Here is a 25,411-nt window from a genome sequence, read left to right as displayed (position 1 = left end):
TAAGAAGTCTTCCACTGGTTGGACAAAATGTAAGCTCTACAACTAAAATTAAGCCGTCCGACATCCCTAAGATTTCACTCTTACCACATCACCACTGGGCCATTCCAGAGTCACCACAATTCAAAACACACTGTGGAAAAAATGCAGCCTTGATGGTAATTCCATTCTAGTCCAGATACTGGCCAATGTGTTCCCACTTCCCTCCCTCACTGATTCACCTCTGAGGGAATTGAGAACCAAGAGCAGGAAGAGTTGCCTCTTTTGGGTGTGTCTATGTAGGCACATTTCCACCCATTTTTGACAACTGGTATAATACCTAGTCTCAAAGAGAAATGCTTTCCCCCACTTTTCTCCACTGAGCCAATCAAGGTCATATTAATCCTTGAAGGCTGAGCTTCCATCTCCCCTCCTTGGTCAAGCTTCTACTGACAGCCAGGTCTAGTACTGAAGAGTGTGGCTCTGCCCTGCATGTGGGTTCCCTTGGCTTCACCATTGTGGCTCTGCTAATGCTCACTTTATGGTTTAGGCCAAGTAACTTAACCTCACCATGTCTCAATTCCTTCATCTGTAAGACGTAATTTATAAAAAAAAAAAGCCTTCTTCATAGGTCTATTGTATAGATTAAATGTTAATCTGTGTTAAGCCCATATAACCCTGTAAAGCACATAAAAATTCAATAAATATCAGCTGTCATAAAGTTATAACATTATAATTATAATGTTCTAATCTCACACAGTCCTCTTGTTCCTCTGGATCTCATCTATTCTACTAATTTAATGCATGATATTGATATTATTGCGCTTCTCTGGTGGCTCAGTGGTAAAGAATCCACCTGCCAATGTGGGACATGTGGGTTCCATCCCTGAATTGGGAAGATTCCCTGGAGGAGGAAATGGCAAACCACTCCAATATTCTTGCCTGGGAAATCCCACGGACAGAGGAGCCTGGTGGGCTACGGTCCGTGGGGTCATGAAGAGTTGGATATGACTGAGTGGCTGGGGATGCACACACACACATTGATATTATTGGGTAACGTCATATGTGCTTTGTATGGACAGACATATCATTTCCCCTAAAAGACTGTCAGGTCCCTGGGGGAAGAGAGTTGATTTGGTTTCCAATGACATCCTCCGTGGCACGGGACACGGTACAGGTCCATGGCCTGAGTCGGCTGCTTTGCACACAGCAGGCACTCCACCAACCCTCATAGGCACACAACTCTGTAAAAACTGAAAGGAATTATTTCTGTTCCAAAGTTCTGTGGGTTAAGAAAGTTGCTGAAGATAATCAAATTATAGGATAAGATGAAAATCATGTTTATACACCCTTCTCTCCACCACCAACACACACGTTGGATGGTTAAATTCCTTCCATAATGTCCTTGGCAAGTGGCCTTCTGGTCTATTTTAATAGTGAAGGCAAAGAAGATTCAGTTGATATATTCAACTATGGTAGTAGATGCCTGAATCACTGCACGAAGGATTCAGGGCCTGTGTTTAAGGGTCAACCACGAAAAGTTCCATGATCAATTAATGAGCTCTGGAATGAAGAAGAAGCATGAGGCACTGAATTTTTTTTTCTAACTCTGAAAATGTCTAAATGAAGGAACACATTTGCTCCAAAGAGAGCAGACTACACATAATAATTTTTTAGTAAGAAAAAAATATAAAATTAATTGTGGCTTATATCTTGAAGAAAGTATTTTTTACCATCAGTTGACTTGTCTAATAACACCAATTTTCCCACTTCTATTATGAAAATGTATGCAAATCAGCAAAGCTACTAAGTATGAACATCTTCATTCTTGCATTTGTTCATTCATTCAATGAATTAATATGTTGATCTTTAGCAAATTTGTTCCTCTTTCTTCTCTATCCTCCTCTCAAAAAGAGGGTAATAAGAGTACTTACTTCATAGAACTGCTGGCAGATTAAATGAGATGAGTCCTGTAAAACATTTACTCTAATGCCTGGCACACACTAAGATATATACTCAATAAAAGGCAGCTCTTACAAAAGTCTCTGTGTATCAAGTACTGGGTTAGGTGCTGTAGATACATTGAAGAACCCAATATGGTGCTTGCTCTCAAGGGGGCCTAACAGTGTCAGAATTGCTATGATTGATAAAAGCATGGAGTATTTTAAAAACTTATCAAGGGACTTCCCTGGTGATCCAGTGGTTAAGATTTTGCCTTCCAATGCAGGTGGTGTAGGTTTAATCCCTCACTGGGGAGCTAAGATCCACATGCCTCAGAGCCAAAAAACCAAAACATAAAACAAAAGCAATACCATAACAAATTCAATACAGACTTTTTAAAATGGCCCACATTAAAAAAAAAAATCTTAAAACAAAACTCATCAAAGGGAAAACTAGCCTAGATTTAGGGGCTGGTAAGGAATGTCCACCCACAGAAAGTTTTATCTAAGCCAAGATTTCAAAGATAAGTAAGTGATCTATAACCAGAATCTTAAAGCTAGCCAATGAAGCTGAATAATATAAAAATAAAACTGTATGAGGCCAGGGATGGCTCATTTGGTGGGCTGGATACACTAGTTCTAAACTATGTCTTATCAGTGTGGGGAAGCAGCTTTATGTGATGAAAGGCTATGTATAGGTCAAATCCTTTTTAAAAGATCACTGTGTAAGGAAGTTGCACATAAAGGTTATCTGGCTATGCTGCTTTCAGGCATCCAATAGCAAACCATTCTGTAAAGTAATTACATATCCCTGAAGTGTCTACTGGGAAACCTGGCCTGACATGTTTGTCCTATCTGTACACTGCCCTACCGAGTCCTACCTAAGTCAGGGTTTGGTTTAAATACCCTCTCCACCTCAAAACCTTCAAAGTCCTTCCTAAGTCAAGGTTCAGTTTAAATGACCTCTCCATCTCAAAACTGTCCTCTGAAGGGATTTCTCCATTCGTGCACTTCTAAATTACTTATTTTTACCTGAATTCCTTTGGTACTTATTATGGGGCTTCCCTGGTAGCTCAGATAAAGAATCTGCCTGCATGCAGGAGACCTGGGTTCAATCCCCAGGTCAGGAAGAACCCCTAAAGAAGGGAATGGACCTATTATACTAGGTCTTATATTTTTAGGGTAATTTGTGGACTTTTTCAATGATCTTAAGGACAGTGGTCACATCAACCACTTCTCCACAACACATAGAGCGCCCATCAATGCAGCTTGCCCAAAGGGGCCTGTAGCATCATTTGGGTGACTGAATTCAGATCTGTCACTTCATCCATGCGATCCAAGTGAACTATGGCTAGTTTAAAATCCAATTTTAAAGGGATTATCCAGACTGAAGGGCTAAATGAAAGATTCATTTTTAAGGAGAACGAGAAATGAAATACACAGAAGCACTGGTCTACTAAGCAAAAGAGGCAAGTTTCTTTCTGAGTCTCTAGTGAAGAAGGTTCAAAAGATAGAGTGAAGGGTGCTATATACTTACTTTATTAAGCCATCTTCCATGTAAATATCAGCATAAAAGGATTGATCATCATTGACGATTCTGCCTCCCTTGATCAGAAGACGGTCGCTCTAGAAAAGAAGGAAAACAGGAGTCATTCTTACAGCTAGGATTTCAGAGAAGAATGGTCTCCCAAGGTTCTCCCAAGTCCTTGTTTCAGAGGTTTAGCAGGAACCACTGTCTTAAGACGCCTGTGAGTTCAGTGCACTCAGTATTTGAGTGGCTGTATCTCTTGGGGATCCAATCTTTCTTGTTTAACCATAACTCAAATTATTCTGAGTTTCACTTCTTTATTCTGCAACCTATCAGAGCCACTTAGAAACGTAGCTACTCTTTATATTATCTTTTTCCAGAAAGCACTAAATAACACTAAGTAGGATAACATTTACCTCAGTGTCTAGCATCCCGTCTGATGTTCTGTTGCCACTCAATAGTAAGTCGCAAAAACGGAACTTAGGGTCAGGCATACAATGAGATAGCCTTGAAAAGTCTTTATGACAGGGGGATCATGTTATGTTTAAAATTCGGAAGGCTTATTATGTGCACACATATGCACAGAAATTGTGGAATGTATAACTCAAGGAGGAGAAATTATGCGGGATTCATATATGAACTGAGTACACTCAGTATACTGAGTACACTACACTCAGTATTTCTCACATTCTCTGAAATATATTTCTTTATTGCTTTTCGTATGAGAAAAGTCTTTTAAAAGTCGTAACTAAATGAAAGCTGGGTAAGTGATCCAACTGGAAACAAAGCACAGACATTGCGAGGTAATTAACAAAACACAAACATATATTTTATGTCTAAGTCAGGAGAGAAACAGATCACTGTCAGCTTTAGAGATCACAGATTCCATTAAATGAATGGAGCTTAGATCACAGCATGAAGGATGGACATAGCTTTGCTGGGTTCATGTGGGAGAAGAGAATTCTTAGGAGCCTGGCTGAGGGGAACTGCAGTCTGAAAAACAATGGCGGGCTGTAGTTTGTTACAAATTCAACATACAGAGTTCAACTACACCCATCCATCCATCCATTCATCCACTCATCGTTCACACATCCACTCGCTCAGCAAATAGGTATCTAACCTTTTTTTATTAAATAGGTAGTAAGGATGTGGCAGGGAATGAGCCACACCAGGTCCCTGGCTTGATGGAACTTAAAGCAGAAGTCCGGCAATAAAGTCACCAGAATAAGTAAAACAATGTAAAATTGTGTCAAGCATCACAAATAAAGGGGAATGGGGCTTTTTTTGGACCACCTTTGCTGTCACCCCTGTCCCCATTTTTTGGGCTTCCCAAGTGGTGCCAGTGGTAAAGAACCCACCTGCCACTGCAGGTTAGACCTAAGAGACACCAGCTGGATCCCTGGGTGGGGAAGATTCCCTGGAGAAGCGAATGGCAACCCACTCCAGTATTCTTGGGGAATCCCATGGATAGAGGAGCCTGGCTGGTCACAGTCCATAGGGTCACAAAGAGTCGGACACAACTGAAATGACTTAGCACAGCACGGCACAGGGTGTTTTAAAACAGAGGCTAGGAATGGAGGAGAACTGCAGACAGGGAACCGTGTGTGCAAAGGCTCTGTGGTGGGAGAAAAGTTGTGTTTCTTTGAAAACCTGAAATAGATCAGTGTGGAGGGATCTCAGGGATCAAGGAGGGACCTGATGAGGACAGGAGATGACACTGGTGAGACAGGGCTTTCAAAAGGGATCTAGGCTTTATGGAGGACACCCCACGAACAGGCTGACTTCTGGCTTCCGAAATCAAAGACTATGAACAGGGCCAGAAGATGAGAACTGAAGCTAGGGCTCCACTGGGGATGTAGCCAATTATTGCTGAGTCGCTCCTGCTTCCAAGGTATTGCGTGAGAAGAAGCAATTTCATCATGCTGTACTGTTGGGAGAAGGACTTTTTTTTAAAGATACACATCAATGAGATGTTGAGGAAAAACTTAGACATGTGGCAAAGAAAATGAACTAATGAAGTCAAATACAAACTCCCACCACATACAGTCTCCAAGCCCCTCATGAGCTGCCCTCTGTCAGTACATCCACCCTCGTTTCTATCACGTGTTTTATCAATGTGTGTGTGCATGTTAGTTGCTCAGTCGTGTCCAACTCTTTGTGGCCCCATGGATTGTAGCCCGCCAGGCTCCGGGATTCTCTAGGCAAGAATACTGGAGTGGGTTGCCATGCCCTCCTCCAGGGGATCTTCCTAACCCAGGGATCAAACCCTCATCTCTGGTGTCCCCCGAATTGGCAGGAGGATTCTTTACCACGAACTCTACATATATGGCGGCAAATCAAAGCATGTGCAGTTCTTGCCACCAAGGGCTCTCTGGCCACTAAGCCTTTGCAAAGCAGTTCTCTCTGCCGTCTCCCATGTTCACCTGCCATTGGCAACCATCATCTCTTCTGTTAAGCCTCAAAGGGTTTTTTCCCCAGGATGTAATACCTGACTTTCCAGCAAAATTTAGGTGTTCCCACTGCAGCTGAAACAATGATATTATTCCATAAGAATTGGTTTACTGTTTAATGGTCTCCTAGCTACGCCACTAGCTCCTGTGGGCTTAGAACTATGTGTCTTTTTATCTTTTTAGCTCATTTCCTGGGGCCCATCTCTTGTTGTTCACTCACTAAGTCATGTCTGACTCTTTGTGACCCTATCTTAGACAGCTGGGACCCATCTTAAGACAGCTGTTAAACGCTGGTCAAATAAATGGATGAAGGGTGGGACATAGGAGGGTGTATTATATCAGAATAGAAAGGCTGTCTGAGTCAGAAAATTATGTGAAATGGTCAGAAAATTGGGCTTTTAAGGAAAAAATTTTAATTGAAGGCTATTGTAATCGACTGTTTTAACAGTAATTGCAAAATTATATGAGGCACTCCTACGACTGTGCTTCCCAAATGAGGGTGCACATTAGAAAAATATAGATTTCCAGGTCCTGCTCTAGGTCAACAAATCTGTATTTGATAAGCTCTATAAATGGCTCTTAGGCAGCCATCAGCCAGCCCAGTACCAAGTCACACCCCAGACACAGTTTATGTGTCTGTGAAGGTGACAGAAGCTTCTCCAGCAGGAGTTTCCCACTAACAATAATCTTGGTAACTTTAAGAGTTCCCTCTCACAGCTCAGTGCTTTTCTGATATTCTTTATCTTTCTAGCAAAGAGCTGAAATAAGCTGGTTGGGGGAAAGGAGCCAGTTACTGCCTGAACTAAGCCGTCATGAAACATGACCATCCTCTCCTGCCTGGGGACATCCAGTCCTAAGCCACTGGGAATCATCGCTTCTTTCAGTAAGCATCAGATCTCAACAAGGGGGCAAAAGCTATCCCCGGCACCTTGTACATCAGAGGGATAGGGAGAGGTGACCTAAGTGGAATTAACATCACTGAGATGGCATCATTCAAAACTGTTCAAATGCTATTGAAATAATTTTGACCCAATCATCAAAAATCTAAATGAGCACAAAATGAAGTGGGGGCCTTGCACAGGTTTCAGATATGAGAATAATAAAACCCCTGCTTTATTTAGTACAGTATTATTATTTGTTTTTTATCATGGAGAGCAGACGTATCAAAACCACAACTCACAGAGCTCAAGCAAATGCTGTTCCTGGGGTCCTTAGCTTGTCCCCCAAACTTTTATTAAAGTGGTTAATGCATGCGTGTATGTGTGCTAAGTCACCTCAGTCGTGTCTGACTCGTTGCGACCCTATGAACTGTAGCCCACCAGGCTCCTCTGTCCATGGGATTCTCCAGACAAGAATACTGGAGTGGGTTGCCAAACCCTTCTCCAGGGGATCTTCCTGACCTAGGGATCAAACCTGCATCTCTGTCTCCTGCATTGGCAGGCGGGAGCAAACCAATGTTTCTCATGCATTAACACCTATAAGGAATGATGGCCCTTCTTGAGCACATGGGAATAAGCTGGAGGGTGTTTGGAATCCAGGATGAAGCTAATTAGAGACTGAAGCACCAAACAACTGTGGCTGCCTCAGGTGCTGCACGGACACCAGGACTCAATGCAGCCCACTCTTATAGCCCAGCCAGGTTCCAGGTGTGCCAGCTGCCAAGCTTGGGCTCCGTGGGGTTCTCCCAGTACTGGGAGAATCAGGCTGACTACCTAACCAGGGTTGTGATCTTGAGTTAGCACTTAACCTCTCAGCGCCCCAGTTTTATTAGCTCACAGTGGAAATATTAATAACACCAGGCTCCCCTCACAGGGTGGCTGCCAGAATGCAATAATGGTATGAAGGGGGAAAAGTGTGTGTGTGTACATGTATATATAAAATATCTAACAGGCTAACACGTAGTAAATACCTATAAATACTAGTTCCGTTTATTCTACTCATTATTTACAGTACTTTAAATTTTAATAAAATGTTTTGAATTAAGAAACTTATGGGGGAGAGACTATTGTTCCCATTTTCTAAATGGAAGATCTACACAGAGAGATAGATGACTTTCTCCAAGTGACAGAGTTGATTAGTCGCAGTTGGAAGCAAATCCAGGTCTTCCATCTCTTGGCTCCTGACTGCTTTCCACCTGAGGCTACTACACCAATAATCAGTAAACCTTATGCCAAGTGGCTCTTTCTGACAGGGCTGTCCTCTCTGATACTGAATGTGACAGGTACCGTGCAGGAACGCTTTCTTTGTGATAGGAAACTTCAGGAATCAAATCACTTGTAAGCCACTCCTTATAAAATCAGCACATCAGACCTGTTCCTTATGGCCTAAAGGTGTTTGTGTTTTTTTTTTTTTAATTTCGGTGTATAGTTGCTTTACAATATTGTATTAGTTTCTGCTATACAGCAAAGTAAATCAGCCATACATATACATATATCCTCTCTTTTTTGGATTTTATTCCATTCAGGTTACCGCAGAGCATTGAGTAGAGTTCCCTGTGCTATAGCAGGTTCTCATTAGTTGCCTATATTATGTGCTGTGCTTAGTCGCTCAGTCGTGTCCTACTCTTTGCAACCCCATGGACTGTAGCCCGCCAGGCTCCTCTGTCCATGGGATTCTCCGGGCAAGAATACTGCAGTGGGTTGCCATGCCCTTCTCCGGGGGATCTTCCCAACCCGGGATCGAACTCAGGTCTCCTGCACTGCAGGCGGATTCTTTACTGTCTAAGCCACGAGGGAAGCCCAAGAATACTGGAATGGGTTAGCCTATCCCTTCTCCAGGGGAACTTCTCAACCCAGGAATCGAACTGTGGGCTCCTGCATTGCAGGCAGATTCTTTACCAGCTGAGCTACCAGGGAAGCCATTATCTATATTATGCACAGTATCACTAGTGTATATATGCCAATCCCAATTTCCCAATTAATGCATTTTACAGAGAGACCTGATTTACTATCCCGGATAGCAGAGGCCCTTGACATTTGATAAAGTCCAACTTTCTTTTTCCTTCACTAGAGTATTATAATGATTAGAAAAATCAACTATAAAAAATTAAGAGTTTGTGAGAAAAAAGGGAGAGAAGAGAGAGAGAAAAAAGAAGAAGGAAGGGAGAGAGAAAGACAGAGGTGCAGAGGGAGGAAGGGGGAGAAAGAGAGGGAAGGGAGGAGAAAGAAAACCCACAAGCAAATGCTGTTAACAATGGCCGTGATTCCAACTAGACTAGAGAATGCAAGGACAGAATCTTGACCTCAAGCTGGCTGGGGATGCTGGCTCCCATTTCAGTATTCCTCACCTAGTATTCAACTTGAAGGACTTAAATTACCACCTCTATCTGAGCTAATATGAATATGTTTCCCAGAGAAACCAGAGCCCTCCATGGATTTCTTCCCAGGCAATAAAGTCAGCCCCGGAACAGCACTTAGGACACATCTGTTCTCTACTCTGCAGACATTCCAGCAGCTCAGAATAAAAACTCTAATCCGAGGAAGGAAAAAAAAAAAAAGAGGATATAAACTGGAGATGGAATCTTCTACAGTCAAATCTTTTATTACCTGTGTTCAAATCACAAAGCATAGACTCTGACCCTCAGTGGGTACTCAAGATCCTTTTAAGTCCAGATGAAGGCACAGGTGGTTATTTAAAATAAAATCCCATCTGGATAATTAGATTTGACTCCCTAAAAACACTCCCACTCTTAAGAATAAACAGGATAGATAGACTACACAGATGAAATCTTGTTGCTTTTCTTTTCTAAAGCAGCATCATTTAAAGAAGACGAGTGAAGGCTTTCTAAGACAGTCCTGGTTGACTCACTGTGGGATTCAGACAAAGGTACTGACAAGGCTCCCAGGAGAGCAGCCTTCTCAACCCACCTCTGCTGCTGAATATGCAACCTTGGGTGAGGAGTTTGACTTCTCAAAGAAACACTACCTGTGTTTGGATGAGTAACTTCACCTCTCTAGGCTTCAGTTACCTCATCTGTGAAATGAGGACAATGATCACTTTCTCTGAGGGTGCTGGTTAGGATGATGGTGAGTCTCTGCTTGGCAATGTATGGATCTTAGTACATGGGAGTTGCTATCATGGTTATTCTTTCTTCCGATCATAATGGCTGCCATACAGTGCCCTGCTCACAAACACTCTGGAAGAACTGAACCAACACTCCGTTCATCAAAATCTAACAGGCCTTTCCATAAAGGGAATTCCAGAGACGCCAGTCCCCAGCCAACCCCCAACAACTGTTCTCAGCTCCTGCCACCAGCAGCCAAGGTCAGCCAAAACGTCTCTGTTTACACCCACCCGCAAAGGGCAGGTTCCCACGGCCCCTCCAGGTCATTCTTCCTTTGGAAATAAGGCTCCGTGAGCAGATAACAATCTTCATGCCCTCCCCCTTCAAGAATGCAGAGCGGGTGGCGAGGTCTGAAACCTGCCCCCAAACTCGCTCTCCATGCCCAATGCATGGATCAGTTTCCAGGCCCCTCAGTGACAAACATGCCATGGAGACAGAGACAGAGGGAGGCCAGGGAGAAAAGAAGACTTCCTGGAGGGCAATGCAGCCTCTTGGCTGAGTCTTTATTGAAGCTGGGGGCAGTTATACAGGGTTGGCTCTTCCACAACTCTGAACTGCTACAGGTAAATCTCAAAAACATTCCTCCAGGACATCACTTGTGGTCCAGTGGTTAAGACTCTGCGATTCCAGAGCAGGGGACATGGGTTCAATCCCAGGTCAGGGAACCAAGATCCCACATGCCACATGGCATTGCCAAAAAAAAAAAAAAAAAACAAGAAAAAGAAATACCTCCTTTCTCTCATCACCCAAATATACTTATGACCAAGTGTGCACCATGGAAGCTAACAGGGGGCATCCCCTTCAGAACATAGCCCACTACACATAATGCATAACGAACAGCAAGCACTGTTTTCACTTTCTTTACAGGGTTCGATTTGGCCCTGGAGGGCCAACCATAAGGTGGAGGAAGCAGTGGCCAAGGGCAGGATTAACCAGGGCAGGGTGGCGGTCCCGTCTTCTGAACCGGAACATCAAAGCCAGCTGTGTGCATTACTCCCCCTACAAGTCCACGTTTACCATTTTGAAGACACGGTTATCAAAGGGCCAGACAAGTGATGTGGCTGCCTGGGTCAGACTGGAGTGGCGGAATGAACTGTGGATGGCATCTTAATCCCAGCCCCCGATAACGCTCTCCCAGTCTTGAACAGGGTCCCAGACACGGATAAGCACGAGTGGAAAACCTGGCCAGGAACCAGAGGACGACAAGGGGAGGGATGACCCAGCGCTGAACAGAAGGAGCCACAGTCATCCTACCCTCAAGCAGGAAGGTCAGCTGGGCTCGTGAAGCCCAAACCTCAGTTCCCACTGTGTATTTTCAAGACACTGGACAGATCCTGGTACAAACTGTACTGTTATTTACTTAATATTATCCTGAAATAAATGTATTTTAAAAGTAAACACTGTCTCACTCCCATAAATTCTAAGCCAGTATCACTTACCAAAAATAGACAGTAAACCTAGGAATGAACACAATAAAAACCTCATGAAATTTTGGCTACATTCTGCCGTCCTCAAAAGGATTTTGAAGGATGAGCTTCAGATCTGCTACCTCTGTTAAAAGGTAGATTACCCAGAGTTGGGGTGGCAGGGAGGAGGGTGTTCAAGACAAATCAGCACTACCTGAAGACTTTTCCCTTCATCTGCTCAGAAGGTTGGGAAAAGAATTAGAAAGGAGACAAAATTTCTCTCTATGTGGTTCAATGTTATTGAATGCCCCCTTTCAGAATCACCTAAAACGACGTAATATAACTGCAGGACCACCATCCCTGCTCTTGAAACAAGGAGCTACCTGGGTCACCATGGGTTGGTTTGTCAGAAGTAAGAGCAGTGCCCGAAGCAGAGTCACAGGGATGTCCCAGATACTGGGCAGCAGAGCAGAGGGAGGAGGGTACTGGGGATTAGGGAGGCTCACTGGGTCAAAAGGTTAGGGAGGAGGAGGGAGAGGGGCAGGGGAGAGTAAATCTAAAGTGAGGAGAAGCATGCCTCATCAGAAAATAGGATGTGCCAAATCTGGGCACAAGGAAAAAACGTGGTACATCCTCAGCTGGGCTTAGGGGAGAGGAAAATGGAAAGGCTGCCGTCTGGATGGAAACCAGCCCTAATCGCAGTTCTCAGAGCCATCCAGAACTGCAGCAGTGACCAAGGGAGTCTGGAAGCCAAAGCTGTGTTGGCATCTCTGCTACTGACTCACTGTGTGATTTTAGGCAAGTGACTCAATGGATCCATCTCTGGGCCTCAGCGTCTCCGGATGAGTGAAAGGTCCATTTTTAAATTTGTAAAATACAGGTAACTGCCTACCTCCCAGGGCTACTGTGAGAAGCAAATATGATGATGTAGTGTTGGGCACTTATAGAAAAGGCTCCACGAGTGGCTGGCATTACAAATATTTCTACTAATTTCTCTATTGTGCTACCACCTCTATTTTATTGCTCTGATTATGGACATGTCCAATTAAAGGCAAATCTAAAGTGCAGTACAAATGTAAGGTTGCTACTACTATTAGATATAAAGCACCTGAGAAACACATTGTGTTGCTCAGGACAGAGATTGACAAAAAGTCAATAGTTTAGAGACTTAATTCCTGACCAAGTTTGGTCTGGATTTATATGAAGTTTTGTGTTTTGTTTGCTATTTGGGTTTTTTCCTGTTTGTTTCATTTGTGCGGCATTGTTCTTTGAGGCCTCAAATCCATGAGCTATGGAGGAAAGCTCCATATCCATATTCAGACTAGAAAACCGGGGTCCAGCTACGTTCAAACAGCAGACTGTGTCCCCTTGGCCAACAGCCTGTGCGAGAGCCAAATGCCTCGTTCATCAGGGAGGAGGGCCTGAAATTTCAACCCGGCCTTGATTCTAGGGATAAGCAGTTTTAATAATTCATTCTTGAAATGTACACTTGTGTGACTACTGGGTGTGAAGATGTTGCGTTAGATGTGCAGAAGGGCAATTCTGATCAGAGCGGGTGAAGTGTAATTTGTAACCAGCATTTACTGAAAAGTTCCAACATGCCAGAAACTCTTACAAGCTTTATGTACATTTTGTTCACTTACTCCTCCGTGAAATGAATTATCTGCTCTTCTCCCCACTGAGTTGAACACACAGCATCCTGGGGCGGGGGAGGAATGGCACAGGGTCTGGTGTCACAGAACCAGTCACCCTGAGCACCAAATATATCAATGCAAGAAATGCATTTCAGGGAGGAAACTGTAGAAATGGGTGGCGTCCTTGATACTTCATATCAGGGCAATGCAAACAATGACTGGCTCTGGGTTTCACCTTTATCCCATGGGTCCTGGGGTGCTCAGGAAGGATTTTGAGAAAATGAGTGAAATACAACCCCAGAGTTTGAAAGAAAATCTGACAGAATGAACATGCCAGAGATAAAGGAAGGAACTAGTTAGAAAGTAATAGCAAATGACAAGGGGGAAAAAAGGAAGATCTTTATTGCTCAGGATGCCAGGACAGAGATGGAAGACTCAGAGTGGATTATCAAAGAGCGTTTAACAAAGGGATTATTTAACAAAGCATGGGCAGGCTTTAGGGAGATTAAATGGATGGGCAGCCCCCAGGGCCCACCAACCGCAGGGAGTCACACCATCCTCAGGCCCAACGAGGCCAGAGGAGTGATCACCAGAGTCAAAGTGGGGGCAGATATACGGAGAGGGCGCTGCCAGGAGATGTGACCTGCAGCAGGGGCACACCGCCACCCCACAGTAACCCAGCAGCATGGAGTCAGGGCGAAATACCCTGACTTTACTGTCCACCCGCCCTCAACACCGAGTGGCACCACGTGAACTAAATCCAACCCGGAGCCCAAGGGCAAAGGGTCTACTGATGCAGCCCAGACAGGCCCAGGGCATGGAGCAAGACAGAAATCCTGGAGAGGCAGCTGGAGAGGCAGACAGAAAACATCCAGTCCAGCCCCTGAACAGCCAACCATGGGACACGATTTAATAAACTGAACACAGTCACACTGTGGATTATGACGCAGATACTTTTAAACAGGTTAAATTTAATCCTGAACTGAAGCAATTTCTAACATAAATACATTTCAATGTGTGAAATACGATACTGTTCTTGCAAAAGCAAACAAATATACTACATGTAAATATGTTTATTACGTTTCTATGTGAGCAGCAGAAAGGTCTGGAGGGATGCACATCAAATCATCGACATTAGGAATGGCAAGAGACAGGGAGTCAAAGGGCGGAGGTAGAGAAATGTTTTTTCTCTCTTTTTCCTCTAGTTATACATTATTTCACTAGTTGCACAATACATATGTCATTTTATAACTTTCAAAAGTGATTTAATACAGAAAATTATACAAAAGAAAAGAGACCAAGGAGTTTGCTGTGCTCCAGGTGACAGGAAGAGCATTGATTAGAACACATATGGTACACTTCGGAGAAAAGCTGGAATCTGCTTAGCAAGGAAGGGTAATAGAAAGTGATGTGCCACTATTTACAGTAGCCAGGAAGCAACCTAAATGCCCACTGACAGATGAATGGATAAAGAAGATATGGTACATATATATACAACGGAACAATATTCAGTTATCAAAAAGAATGAAATAATGCCATTTGCAACATCATGGATGGACCTAGAGACTGTCATACTAACTGAAGTAAAGGCAGAGAAAGACAAATACCGTATGATATCACTCATATGTGGAATCTAAAAAAAATGACATAAATGAACTTATTTACAAAACAGACACAGACTCACAGACATAGAGAACAAGCTTATTGTTAAGAAAGGAGAAAGGGGTGGGGGACAGATAAACTAGGAGTTTGGGATTAGCAGATACAAACTACTATATATACAACAGATAAACAACAAGGTCTTAATGGACAACACCGGGAACTATACTCAATATCTTGTAATAAACTATAATGGAAAATAATCTGAAAAATAATATATATGTATGTGTGTGTGTATATATATATATATGCGGGTATGTCTGAATCACTTTACTGATACCTACAACTAACACCACATTGTAAATTAACTACATTTTGATAGACAGACAGATAAACAAATAGGAAGTGATGTGCCAAAGGTGAAGGACATGTCAAGGCAAGTTGGTCAGGAAGAACCAATTAATAAAAATGGAGAATTGAAAGGTGAGTCAGGAAGTTGGGGTGCAAGAACATGAAGAATAATTTTGAGGTGCTGTCAGTCACACACCAAATAGGTAGGAAAAAGCACCTGCGATTTAAGAGACTGGTCAGAAGCTGATGGCTGGAATTGAGTTAACTCCACACTAAGATGGATATACCAACTGAATGAGAATGAAGGACAGTCCAGGCTCCTGAAATGGGAGTCAGGACCTGGATTCTGGCCCCAGCTCTGCGACTCTGAGCAAAGCACTTCGCCTCTTGGGGCTGCTGTCCACTGAATGGGACCCATTTCCCTCTTGTAGAAGCAGTTCTCTCTCCACTTTGATCACGGGCATCTGGCAGCCAGCTTTGACTGGGTCGTTGGACTGACAGGGAAGCCTAGTGAATCCCCACCCTATTGCTTCTCAGAAACAAAAAACTCTTTCAGTAAAGCTGAAAGCCAGCCAAAATGCAATTCCAAGAGGAGCAATCATGCTTGAGTCTTGGAATGTGTGAGCAGCACCTGCAAATGACAGGCAATTGTTCCCCATCTATTTGTGGAGGCTACGGGGATTGTCCTCCAAGGCTGACCTTGTACTTCTAAAATTGGCGGGGGCTGCCTGGCGACTGCGGTTGCAAGCACACAACCACTGGCTTCTGCAGCTTCGTAAAACTGGCCCGAAGCGGATGTGTCAAGAATGTACAGCTACCGTGTTGTAGCTCACACCACGCTGCCGTGGAAAGGGCCCTTGGACAGAGAGTGTGGGAGGGAGGAACTGTTTCAAAGAGCTGAGATGCTCCCAGTTTGCTCTGTCGTTAAGTCCAGGTGGTGAGTCAGTGCCAGGGCAGCTCAATGGAACGATGAAAATGAGAAGAGCTTTGGAGTCACAGCCCTGGCTGTAAAATGAGGGGAATGATATCTGTCCCAAAGGACTAATGTCAGGAGTCTAGCCCAAATCCCAGTGCATAGTAGGTGCTCAAGAAATGCATGTTTCTTTAAAAGATGAACTCAGATCTCAGGTCAATGTCTCTCAGCTGGATGACTACCCACTTTTGTCTCTATCTTTGAAAAGTAGCCTGACTTTCCACCTCTTTTTAGTTAACATATATGTCTTAACTACCTTCCTATCAGAACCCAAACACACTTTCTTAGAAGTGTGGGAAACAAGGCGGATGAGGCACTTTCTCTTTTTGCCTGGCTCTTTCTTGACACAAGAAGATGACAATGGTGATGACTGAGCGCCTTCTGACTGCCTAGGAACCTGCAAACCCACAGCTCTGCTTTCATTTGATCAATAGGTGGTTAAGCACTATTTTTGACTCTTGGACTATTTTTGAAGCCCCAAACTTCTCCAAGTTCTACTGACAGAGAAAATGGCAGACACTCCTGAAAACAAAGACTTCAAGAAATCAAGCAGACCTTGAATGAAATAAAACTTTGAAATAAATACAATTGAGGCACCACTTAAAAATAACCAGAACTCTAAAATGAGATGAGTAGGCAGTTAATACTATAAAAAAAGGATTCTTCACCTTCAAGGTAGATCCAAGGCTTACCCAAAAGGTACGTCTTGGAATATACTCAAGACTGCTTTCTATTTGGAAATGCCATGCTGACATTACAGGAACTGATTCTCTGTGCCTGGGAGGCCACCAACTTCATCCCTACCTGCGAAGCCATGAGTTACAAGCTTCTCTTCCCAGTGGTCTCTAGCTCACATTCTGTGATTCTAACACCAGAGAACAGCCTTCTTTGGAATAGTTCCACACTAGTCCATTCTTTTATGACATGTCTCTGCTCAGGAATGTTTCCAAAAGTGCCTGGGCTGCTGACGTTTACAGTTGCAGGTATCTTCTGCATACTAGAGTAAGATGTACATTGTGACATGTATTTAATTGTGTCTAAAAAACAGCATAAGTTACAACTTTTGCGAGTCTTTACAAGTCATCTCAGAAGCAACAGCTTTTCTTCTGTGTGTTAGGACTTGTGTCCATTATCCCAAGTCTTTTCATCTTTCATTGGTCACTTCATTTACTTGAGATTAGACCATGAGACAGATAGTTTAGCTCTCTTTTTTTTAATTTTTAATTTTTTAATTGAAGTATAATTGATTCAAAATATTGAGTTAGTTTTGGGCATGCAGCATAAGTGATTCCTTTGCTACACAGCAGAAAACAACACAATATAACGCGCAACTATACACAAATAAAAGTTTTTTTTAAAGATGTGGTACATTTATTCAATGGAATATTATTCAGCCTCAAAGGAATGAAATATTGTCATTTGGAGCAACATGAATGGACCTAGAAAATATTATGCTTAGTGAAATAAGTCAGAGAAAGATAAATATTAGATGATATCACTTCAGTTCAGTTCAGTCGTTCAGTCGTGTCTGACTCTTTGCGACCCCATGAACCGCAGCACGCCAGGCCTCCCTGTCCACTTGTAGAACTAAAAAAGAATACAAATTCATCTATATAAAAACAGAAACAGATTCACAGACATAGTTGTCTTCTGAGAACCCTGTTTCCTGGACACCTGTCCTCCCCAGACTGCCTACTGAGGAAAAGCACACGAGTTTAAGGTAAAGGAACAGTGTGCCTTTTCATTCATTCATTTATTTATCCATTCATCCCTTCATGTAATGTTTGTAAATGCCTCCCATTCACAGTACTAGAGACACACAAGTGACCAAAATTAAATCCCTGACATTACAACTGCAGCAGTTGAAACAGCAAAGATTAAGTCAGCTACTAACTAAGTAGTGTAATTTCAACAGTGACAAGTGACATTTAGAAAGAAGGTGATGGGGATGGTGGAGGCTTGGAATGGTCTGGGACTGCTTCTGACTAGGTTTTCAAGAAAAGGCACATCTAAGAAGCTGTCTGCGGAACTGAGCTTCACAAATAGAGACTCCTAGAAAAGACTGCTCCCCTCTCCAAGGGTGCAGAAAGTTCAGGAGCTCTGAGCTGCACATGTTAGGTGAGGGGGGGAGGAGATGGCTGATGCCAAGACCCCAGAGGCAGTGGAGATAGTAGGGGCCAGTCCACGTGGAACCTTGAGCGCCATTGTCTGGGTGCTATTCCAAGTGCAACAGAGTTTGTTTTGGCTATGTTGGGTCTTCACTGCATTACGTGGGCTTAGTTGCCCTAAGGCACTGCTGCTGCTAAGTCGCTTCAGTCGTGTCCAACTCTGTGCGACCCCATAGATGGCAGCCCACCAGCCTCCCCCGTCCCTGGGGTTCTCCAGGCAAGAACACTGGAGTGGGGTGCCATCGCCTTCACAGGGGATCTTCATTCCTTGACCAGGAATTGAACCCATGTCCCCTGCACTGGAAGTCAAATTCTTAACCACTGGACCACCAGGGAAGTCTCCTAAACAAATTTTTGACCTGGGGAGTGACTTGATCTGATTTACAATTTAAAGGATCACTTCGCTCATGCATGAAGAAATGATCTGATGGCTAGCAACGTGGGGGCACTGAGACCAGTGGTGGGCTCCTGCAGTAAGGTGATGGAAGCTCTAGCAAGGTGGTGGTGGTAGGGATGAAAAAATGGGGAAAAGTGGCTGGATCAAGAGTCTCTTCGAAAGATAGAGCCCAATAAGTTATACAGCGGGTATATAGCTGGGCTGGGCCTTATCCCCAGGATCTGCTGTAAGCAAAGCCCAGCCACCTCTCAACTTGCTTGTATCTTCTTACTGATAAAGTCCAACTAGGTTTGAAAGTGTTAGTTGCTCAGTCGTGTCCAACTTTTTGCAACCACATGGACTGTAGCCCGCCAGGCTCCTCTGTCCGTGGGATTCTCTAGGCAAGAATACTGGAGTGGGTTGCCATTCCCTTCTCCAGGAGATCTTCTCGATCAGGGATTGAACCCAGGTCTCCCAAATTGCAGACAGATTCTTAACCCATCTGAGCTGCCAGGGGGACATGAAAATAAGTTTAACCCATATGTTTAAAAATGATAGACCACACTACCTTAAAACAGGGATGACACTGCTGCAAGAGAGTTGTCAACATTCAATAGTTAAAGCACCTTCTATTTCCCATATCCTAACAAGTGATTTTACCAGCAGCTCGAGTTCATTTGATTTTTTTGGTTGATTACACATTTATCAGGTCTTTTTTCAGCAATAAGACCTGGCAGACCAGTGGTTAAGACTCCACACTTTCACTGCAGGGGATGCAGGTTTGATTCCTGGCTGGGGAGCTAGGACCCTAAGTGAAATACCAAAATAAGTAAGGAAATAATAAAAATAAAATAAAAGTAAAATATGCAGTGGCAAAACTCCGGCATAAACTGTTTTCATGCCCCCTCGTGTTACAGATGTATGTATGGGTCTAGTCTCCTACCTTAGCAAATGTGACCCAGCATGGGTAACTGATTCTTTTCTGATGGGTCAGATTTCTTTAAGGCCTAGGGTCCATCACTATGAACATGAATTTTTCATTATATGGAGAATGTGGTTTTATTTTGACATGCGAACCCACTGGGAAGAGTGCAGTGATACTCAAATATGTTATCTTAAAATTTTCCTGATCTCCATTTTTATCCTAAAATCAATGGCCAAATATTTCCTGATCAATCGATCAAGTAGATTCCAGGTGACTGAAATTTTCCCCTTCCTATCTTTAAGCAACTTCCTAACAATGGTTACTAAATAGCTCAGGTCAACTTCAATATAATGGATGAAGGTTTTAAAGTCAAGAGAGGAGGTGAATTTGGATGAACCTTCACCACTTAGTCAATAAATACATACCTTTAGATAAGTTAAATGTCTGAGCCTCAGTTTCCTCATCTATAAGGTAGAGCTAGTAATATGATTGAAAATCAAGTCAGTACAGGCTTTGGCATGGCATTATTTCCTTAAAAAACTAATTACCTGGGTTTCCCTTTCCTGTTCACTAAGAGCTTTACAAATCTGAAATTTTGAATTTTAAATGTCATTGTTCTTAACTTCCCTCCATATTAGTTTGCTGCTGCCACAACAAAGTGCCACAGGCTGGTTGTCTTAAACAACACACATTTATTTTCTTACAGTTCTGCAGGCTACAAGTCCAAAGTCAAGGTGTCAGCAGCATTAGTTCCTTCTGAGGCCACCCTCCTTGGCTTGCCCAGTTTCTCCTCCCTGTGTCCTTCTCTGGGTGTCCATGTCCTAATCTGTTCTTGTAAAACACCCATCACACCAGATCAGAGCCCATTCTGCTGCTGCTGCTGCTGCTAAGTCGCTTCAGTCGTGTCCGACTCTGTGCGACCCCATGGACGGCAGTCCACCAGGCTCCACCGTCCCTGGGATTCTCCAGGCAAGAGTACTGGAGTGGGGTGCCATTGCCTTCTCCGGAGCCCATTCTGACAAATTCATTTCACTTAATTATTCTTTTAAAGACCCTATCTCACATTTTGAGGTACTAGGGGGTCAGAACTTTGACACATGAATTTCAAGTGGATACAAATCTGCTCATAACACACCCTTCACATTTTACCCCTGAAAAATAATTGTGAGAAAAGCACTGAACCAGAGCAAAGGAAAAGAGTCCTTTGCCTCATGTTTTCAAAAACTATTTCTCTGCATGACCTCTGGCAAGTTATCTTCCCTCTTTGGTCCACATTTCTTAATTGTTAAAATAAGAGGGTTAGAATAATGCATCTCTTATTTCTCTTCCTGGCCTTAACCAAGCAAAGCTAAGTTGATTTCTCACAGCAAAGAATCTGAGATAGAGCATGCAATGAAATAATTGGAATGACAACACAACAAAACAAAAACATACCTTCTTTGTGGAATAAGGATGGATTTTTCTAGAAGCAGAAGAGGATTACATTCAACTGTTCTAAAATGTTTTAGGTTGTTTCAAGCCCTTTCTAAGGCCATAATTTAAACCAACTTGGTTGGATAAACCAGAAACTCCACTCTGAATTTATCAATCTCCCCAAACAAAGTAATCGCATCAAGATATGGGACACAGATTGGCTTGGGGGGGAAAGAGCATAATTTCAAATAAAGTTCCCCTTGAAAGAATTAAGGAGGGAAATTTTTTAAAAACAAACACACATATACACAGAAAACGTAGAATTAAAACCAGCTTCCAAGCTTATAGGTTAAGCCATTAAGGAGGAGGAGGGGAAAGGCGAACAGGCATACTTCCTCTCCAGGGGCGTAGCTTTTGGTCCTGAGACACGGTGTATCTCTACAGATGTCAGCAGCCTCAGCTGGACAGGGAGGTAAGCACGGGTGGTGGTGACAAACACATGCTCATGGGGAGAGCAGGAGAAAATAGAGAGGGACAGTAGACTTTTCACGCTGAAAATGGCAAAACTGCTGGATCAAGTAGAGTGATGACAAGAATATAAGACTAACATCAAAGATACTGGGACTCAAATGAGAATCTAACACAAGCTGAGCAGCTGTGGGCAAGGTACTCAGCTTAGCATGGGGGTAACTTTTAACTCCAGCTACAAAACAGCAACTGAAAACACAGCCACCATTTCGTTTTTTGCTGTTGAATACAAGATCTCGGAAACAATCGAAAATTCAAACAAAACAGAATTGACTGAAGCACTGGGAACAATATGTAGATATTTGAAATTGTGTTATATAAAAACAGAGTTGCCATGATGCAGCAATCGCATTCTCAGGCATATATTTGGACAAAACTGTAATTCAAGAAGATACATGCACCCCCAATGTTCATAGCAGCACTAATCACAATAACCAAGACACGTAAACAACCTAAATGTCCACTGACAGATGAACAGATATAGAAGATGTGGTACATATATACGATGAAATATTACTCAACCATAAAAAGAAAGAAATTATGCCATCTGCAGCAACATGGATGGATTTAGAGATTATCATATTAAGTAAGTCAGAAAGAGAAAGACAAATACCGCATGCTTATATGTGGAATCTAAAATATGACACAAATGATCCTATTTACAAACAGTAACAGACTCACAGACATAGAGAACAAACTTGTGGTTGACAAGGCGGAGGGGGAGGAGAAGTGGAGGGAGGGAGAGATTAGGAGTTTGGAATTAGCAGATGCAAACTACTATATATAGGATGGATTAACAACAAGGTCCTACTGTACAGCACAGGAAACTATATTCAGTAAACAGTGATAAACTATAATGGAAAAGAATATTAAAAAGAGATATATATACATGCATACATCTATGTATAACTCAATCACTTTGCTGTACAGCAGAAATTAACACAACGTTACAACACAACTATGCTTCAATTTTAAAAAAAGAATAAAATTATGGCATGAAAGAATGTTTAAAACATGGAAAGATATCATGTCATAATGCACTGTAGAATGAAAAGCGGGACATAAAATAGGATGAATAAGATGCTGTGCTATTTCAATAAACAGTATACACAGTATGAAGAAAATACTTTAAATGGGTATACTCAAACTATAATTTCACTTATTTTTATTGTCCTCATTTTTTTGGGGGGGGGTAAATTTTTCTACAAACATCATGGTTTTTTTGGTCACAACTGGGGGGAAATACCTACTCATTTTGTAAATTTTAGTGCCCTACAGTAAACCAGAGAGTAGAAAAAGCTCTAATTCAGTCTCAAATTGAGACTTGGGTTTCAGTTTCCTCATCTGTAATGGGAGACTAGACTGAAACATTCTCTTAGGATCTTGTGATTCTCTGAGTTTTACAGAGCCCCATTAAGTCAACCCTTTGGTGGAATCTTGCTTAAGATTTATTAAAGAAGCTGGGGTGGGGGGGCCGCAGCATGGGACACAGAATGAGAAGAAGGCATTCAAGTCTACCTGAAGAGGAGCCCCCTCATGGGTATCCTTTAATAATTCAATGCACAACAGTCTTGAGTGCGGGCACCTCCCTGGAAAGCTGGCTGTGTTTAAACACAACCATGAGGAGCTTCTCCTAACAAGCCTGGAAGCGAGGCTGCTCTGAGGGGAAGGAGGGGGAGCTTACGGAACCAGACAGGGCTCCGGCATCCAAATCCATGCAGAGAAGGGGACCAACTGACTATGCTTCCGATCTCTCATAACCTGTCCCTCAGGAAAGAGGTGTGGAGAAGGACTTAACCATGCCTTCGGTAACAAACTCCGATTTGGACAGGTGTGTCATGACCCCATGGGTACAAGAAGATAAAAGAAGGCAGAATTTAAGGCAGCTTTGTAGAATGGGGTTTAGAATGTGGTTCTGAGTCAGTATGAATTTTGGTTCCACCACTGAAAGGCTTCTGTGATCTTAGGCCAATTGCCTGATCTCTCAAAGTTTCCTCCCAATAAAATGGGAAGACCTAGTTGGAAAGCCATCCACCTAACCGAGTGGTTTTGACGACTGCATGAGATAAGAAATAAAAAGCACTTAATACAGAATGTGGTGATATTAGTTTACGCGCTAAGTTATGTCCAACTCTTGCTACCCCATGGACATTCCCCAGGCAAGAATACTGGAGTGGGTTTGCTTTTCATTCTCCAGATCTTCCCAACCCAGGGATCCAACCCGAGGCACCTGCATAAGAGGCAGAGTCTTTACCACTGAGCCACCAGGGAAGCTGTAATACAGGATAAATAAATGCTAATTCTGATTATTGTCAGATGCTCCTGTGACAAGCATCACATTGCTAAGCAAAGAGATGATCGTTGGCAAAATATTCATTCGAAAAAGGAAAAGGTATTATTATACCTGATTAACTATATATGATACATCTTTATACACATGGTACTTAAATTGCAGTATTTTAGATTATATGAATATACTTTAATTCTCCCCTTCTACCTTCCCTTATAGATGCTCCCCTTTAAAGGATCTAATGATTATAATTACACTTAGATCACTGAGACTATCGATTGTATGACTTACAGCCAGAGATAAGCTTGGAAAAATATGTTTTAACTGTCCCCACCCCTCAAACCAAAAATGAATTTTATAATGAAAGCTAATAACAGAAATATAGGGAAGTGAAAAGGGACTTCCCTGGCAGTCCAGTGGTTAAGAATCCACCTTCCAATGCAAGAGTTGCAGATTCAATCCCTGGTTACGGAATTAAGATCCTACACGCCTCAGGGCAACTAAGCCCACAAATCACAACTAGAGAGAAGCCCGTGCATTGCAACAAAAAAGATCTCTAAGGCTGCAACAAAGATCCCACGTGTCGATGCAGCCAGTAGATAAATAAAAGTTAATATTCTACAAAGTTGTCAGTGAAAGAGAAGATGATGTAGAACCACAAATGTACACACGTTCTGATCATCTGCTCACCTGACATTATTCCTGCAAAGTAAATGTTAAATAAATGTACCCACTCATTCAATAAATGTTTACAGAGGGCTTAAAATGTGCCAGCCAAAGGAAAAGTGATAGAAATTCAGTGACAATGAAACTAAAACCCACCCCTACCTGAAGGCACATCCAGGACATTATTTGGCCTTTGGGTGGGAGGCTATTTCCATTGGACAGGAGCCACCGCATTTCAGATACTGGCAGGAGCAAGTGAAAAGAGCTTGCAGAGCATCTATAGACTGAGAGCTGTTCCCTGTTGGTTTGCTTGTTTATCTGACCAGTCTAGTTTTGGAGCAACTGGCGCCTTTGTACCCTTATCAATGGCAGCCTTATCCAGAAGAGACACCGTACATGCCAGCAAATGAATCATGGTATCATTTTAATAATACTCATTGGAATGAGTACTAAAGCTCTGCTAAGGAAAGGACCTATCAGTCATCATCATTCCATTGCTCTCTTGCACACAGTCTATTAACCAAGTTCACTCTCTGAATGAGAAACAGGCTAAGGTTTTAAGGAAAAAAAGCAACCAAAGACCCTTCTATCCAGCACAGATGTGGGCTGCTCCCACCAAATTTAAGTCAATGACTACCACCCTCATTCACTTTCTCATTGCTCTCTCTTCCCTTCTGGGGAGGGATCAGAACTCCTCTCTTCCAATTTAGAACACAGCATAGATGGCTGACCATCTCAGGAGAAAAGAGAAGACAAAATAAAGGCTCACAGGGTCATCTGCACTGGCAGGGACTCAAGGACCATCTAGTTCGATGCCCTCATCCGACTGACGCAGAGTCTGGGAGGGATGATAAGGTTTTCCCAGAGTCACAGAGAAATCAGAGGTAAGGGCAGCCTGAACCACAACGTGCTGACACTTCATCAGGGGCTTCCTGCCTTTTCCTGTGTCACCAAACAAAAGGGTTCCTCTGCTCTACCCATCAGAGGAACCCCTCTCTTACAAAATCAAATCTCATTTTATCTTTGAAAGCTCACTTCCCAGCCCTTCCACAGAAAAAAAAGGCTAACTTAGCCAAGGGAACTGTGCCCTTGAATTCCAGATGTCCCCTACGTTCCCGGACCATT

General features: G+C 42.8%; 1 protein-coding gene across 2 annotated transcripts in view; it reads right to left on the bottom strand.

The window, feature by feature from the left end:
- The window catches only part of DPYSL3 (dihydropyrimidinase like 3), a 116,802-nt gene that overhangs the window by 34,388 nt on the left and 57,003 nt on the right, over positions 1 to 25,411 (bottom strand). For both annotated transcript variants that reach the window (XM_040239765.1, XM_040239766.1), the window contains exon 2: positions 3,454 to 3,542. In XM_040239765.1, coding sequence (XP_040095699.1) covers positions 3,454 to 3,542 — 89 coding nt within the window. The remainder of the gene's footprint in view (positions 1 to 3,453; positions 3,543 to 25,411) is intronic.

This window comes from Oryx dammah, unplaced genomic scaffold, assembly GCF_014754425.2.
Source record: "Oryx dammah isolate SB20612 unplaced genomic scaffold, SCBI_Odam_1.1 HiC_scaffold_5, whole genome shotgun sequence".
Taxonomy (NCBI): Eukaryota; Metazoa; Chordata; class Mammalia; order Artiodactyla; family Bovidae; genus Oryx; species Oryx dammah.
Note: the sequence above shows the minus strand (reverse complement) of the source record. Positions and strands in the feature narration are given on the sequence as shown.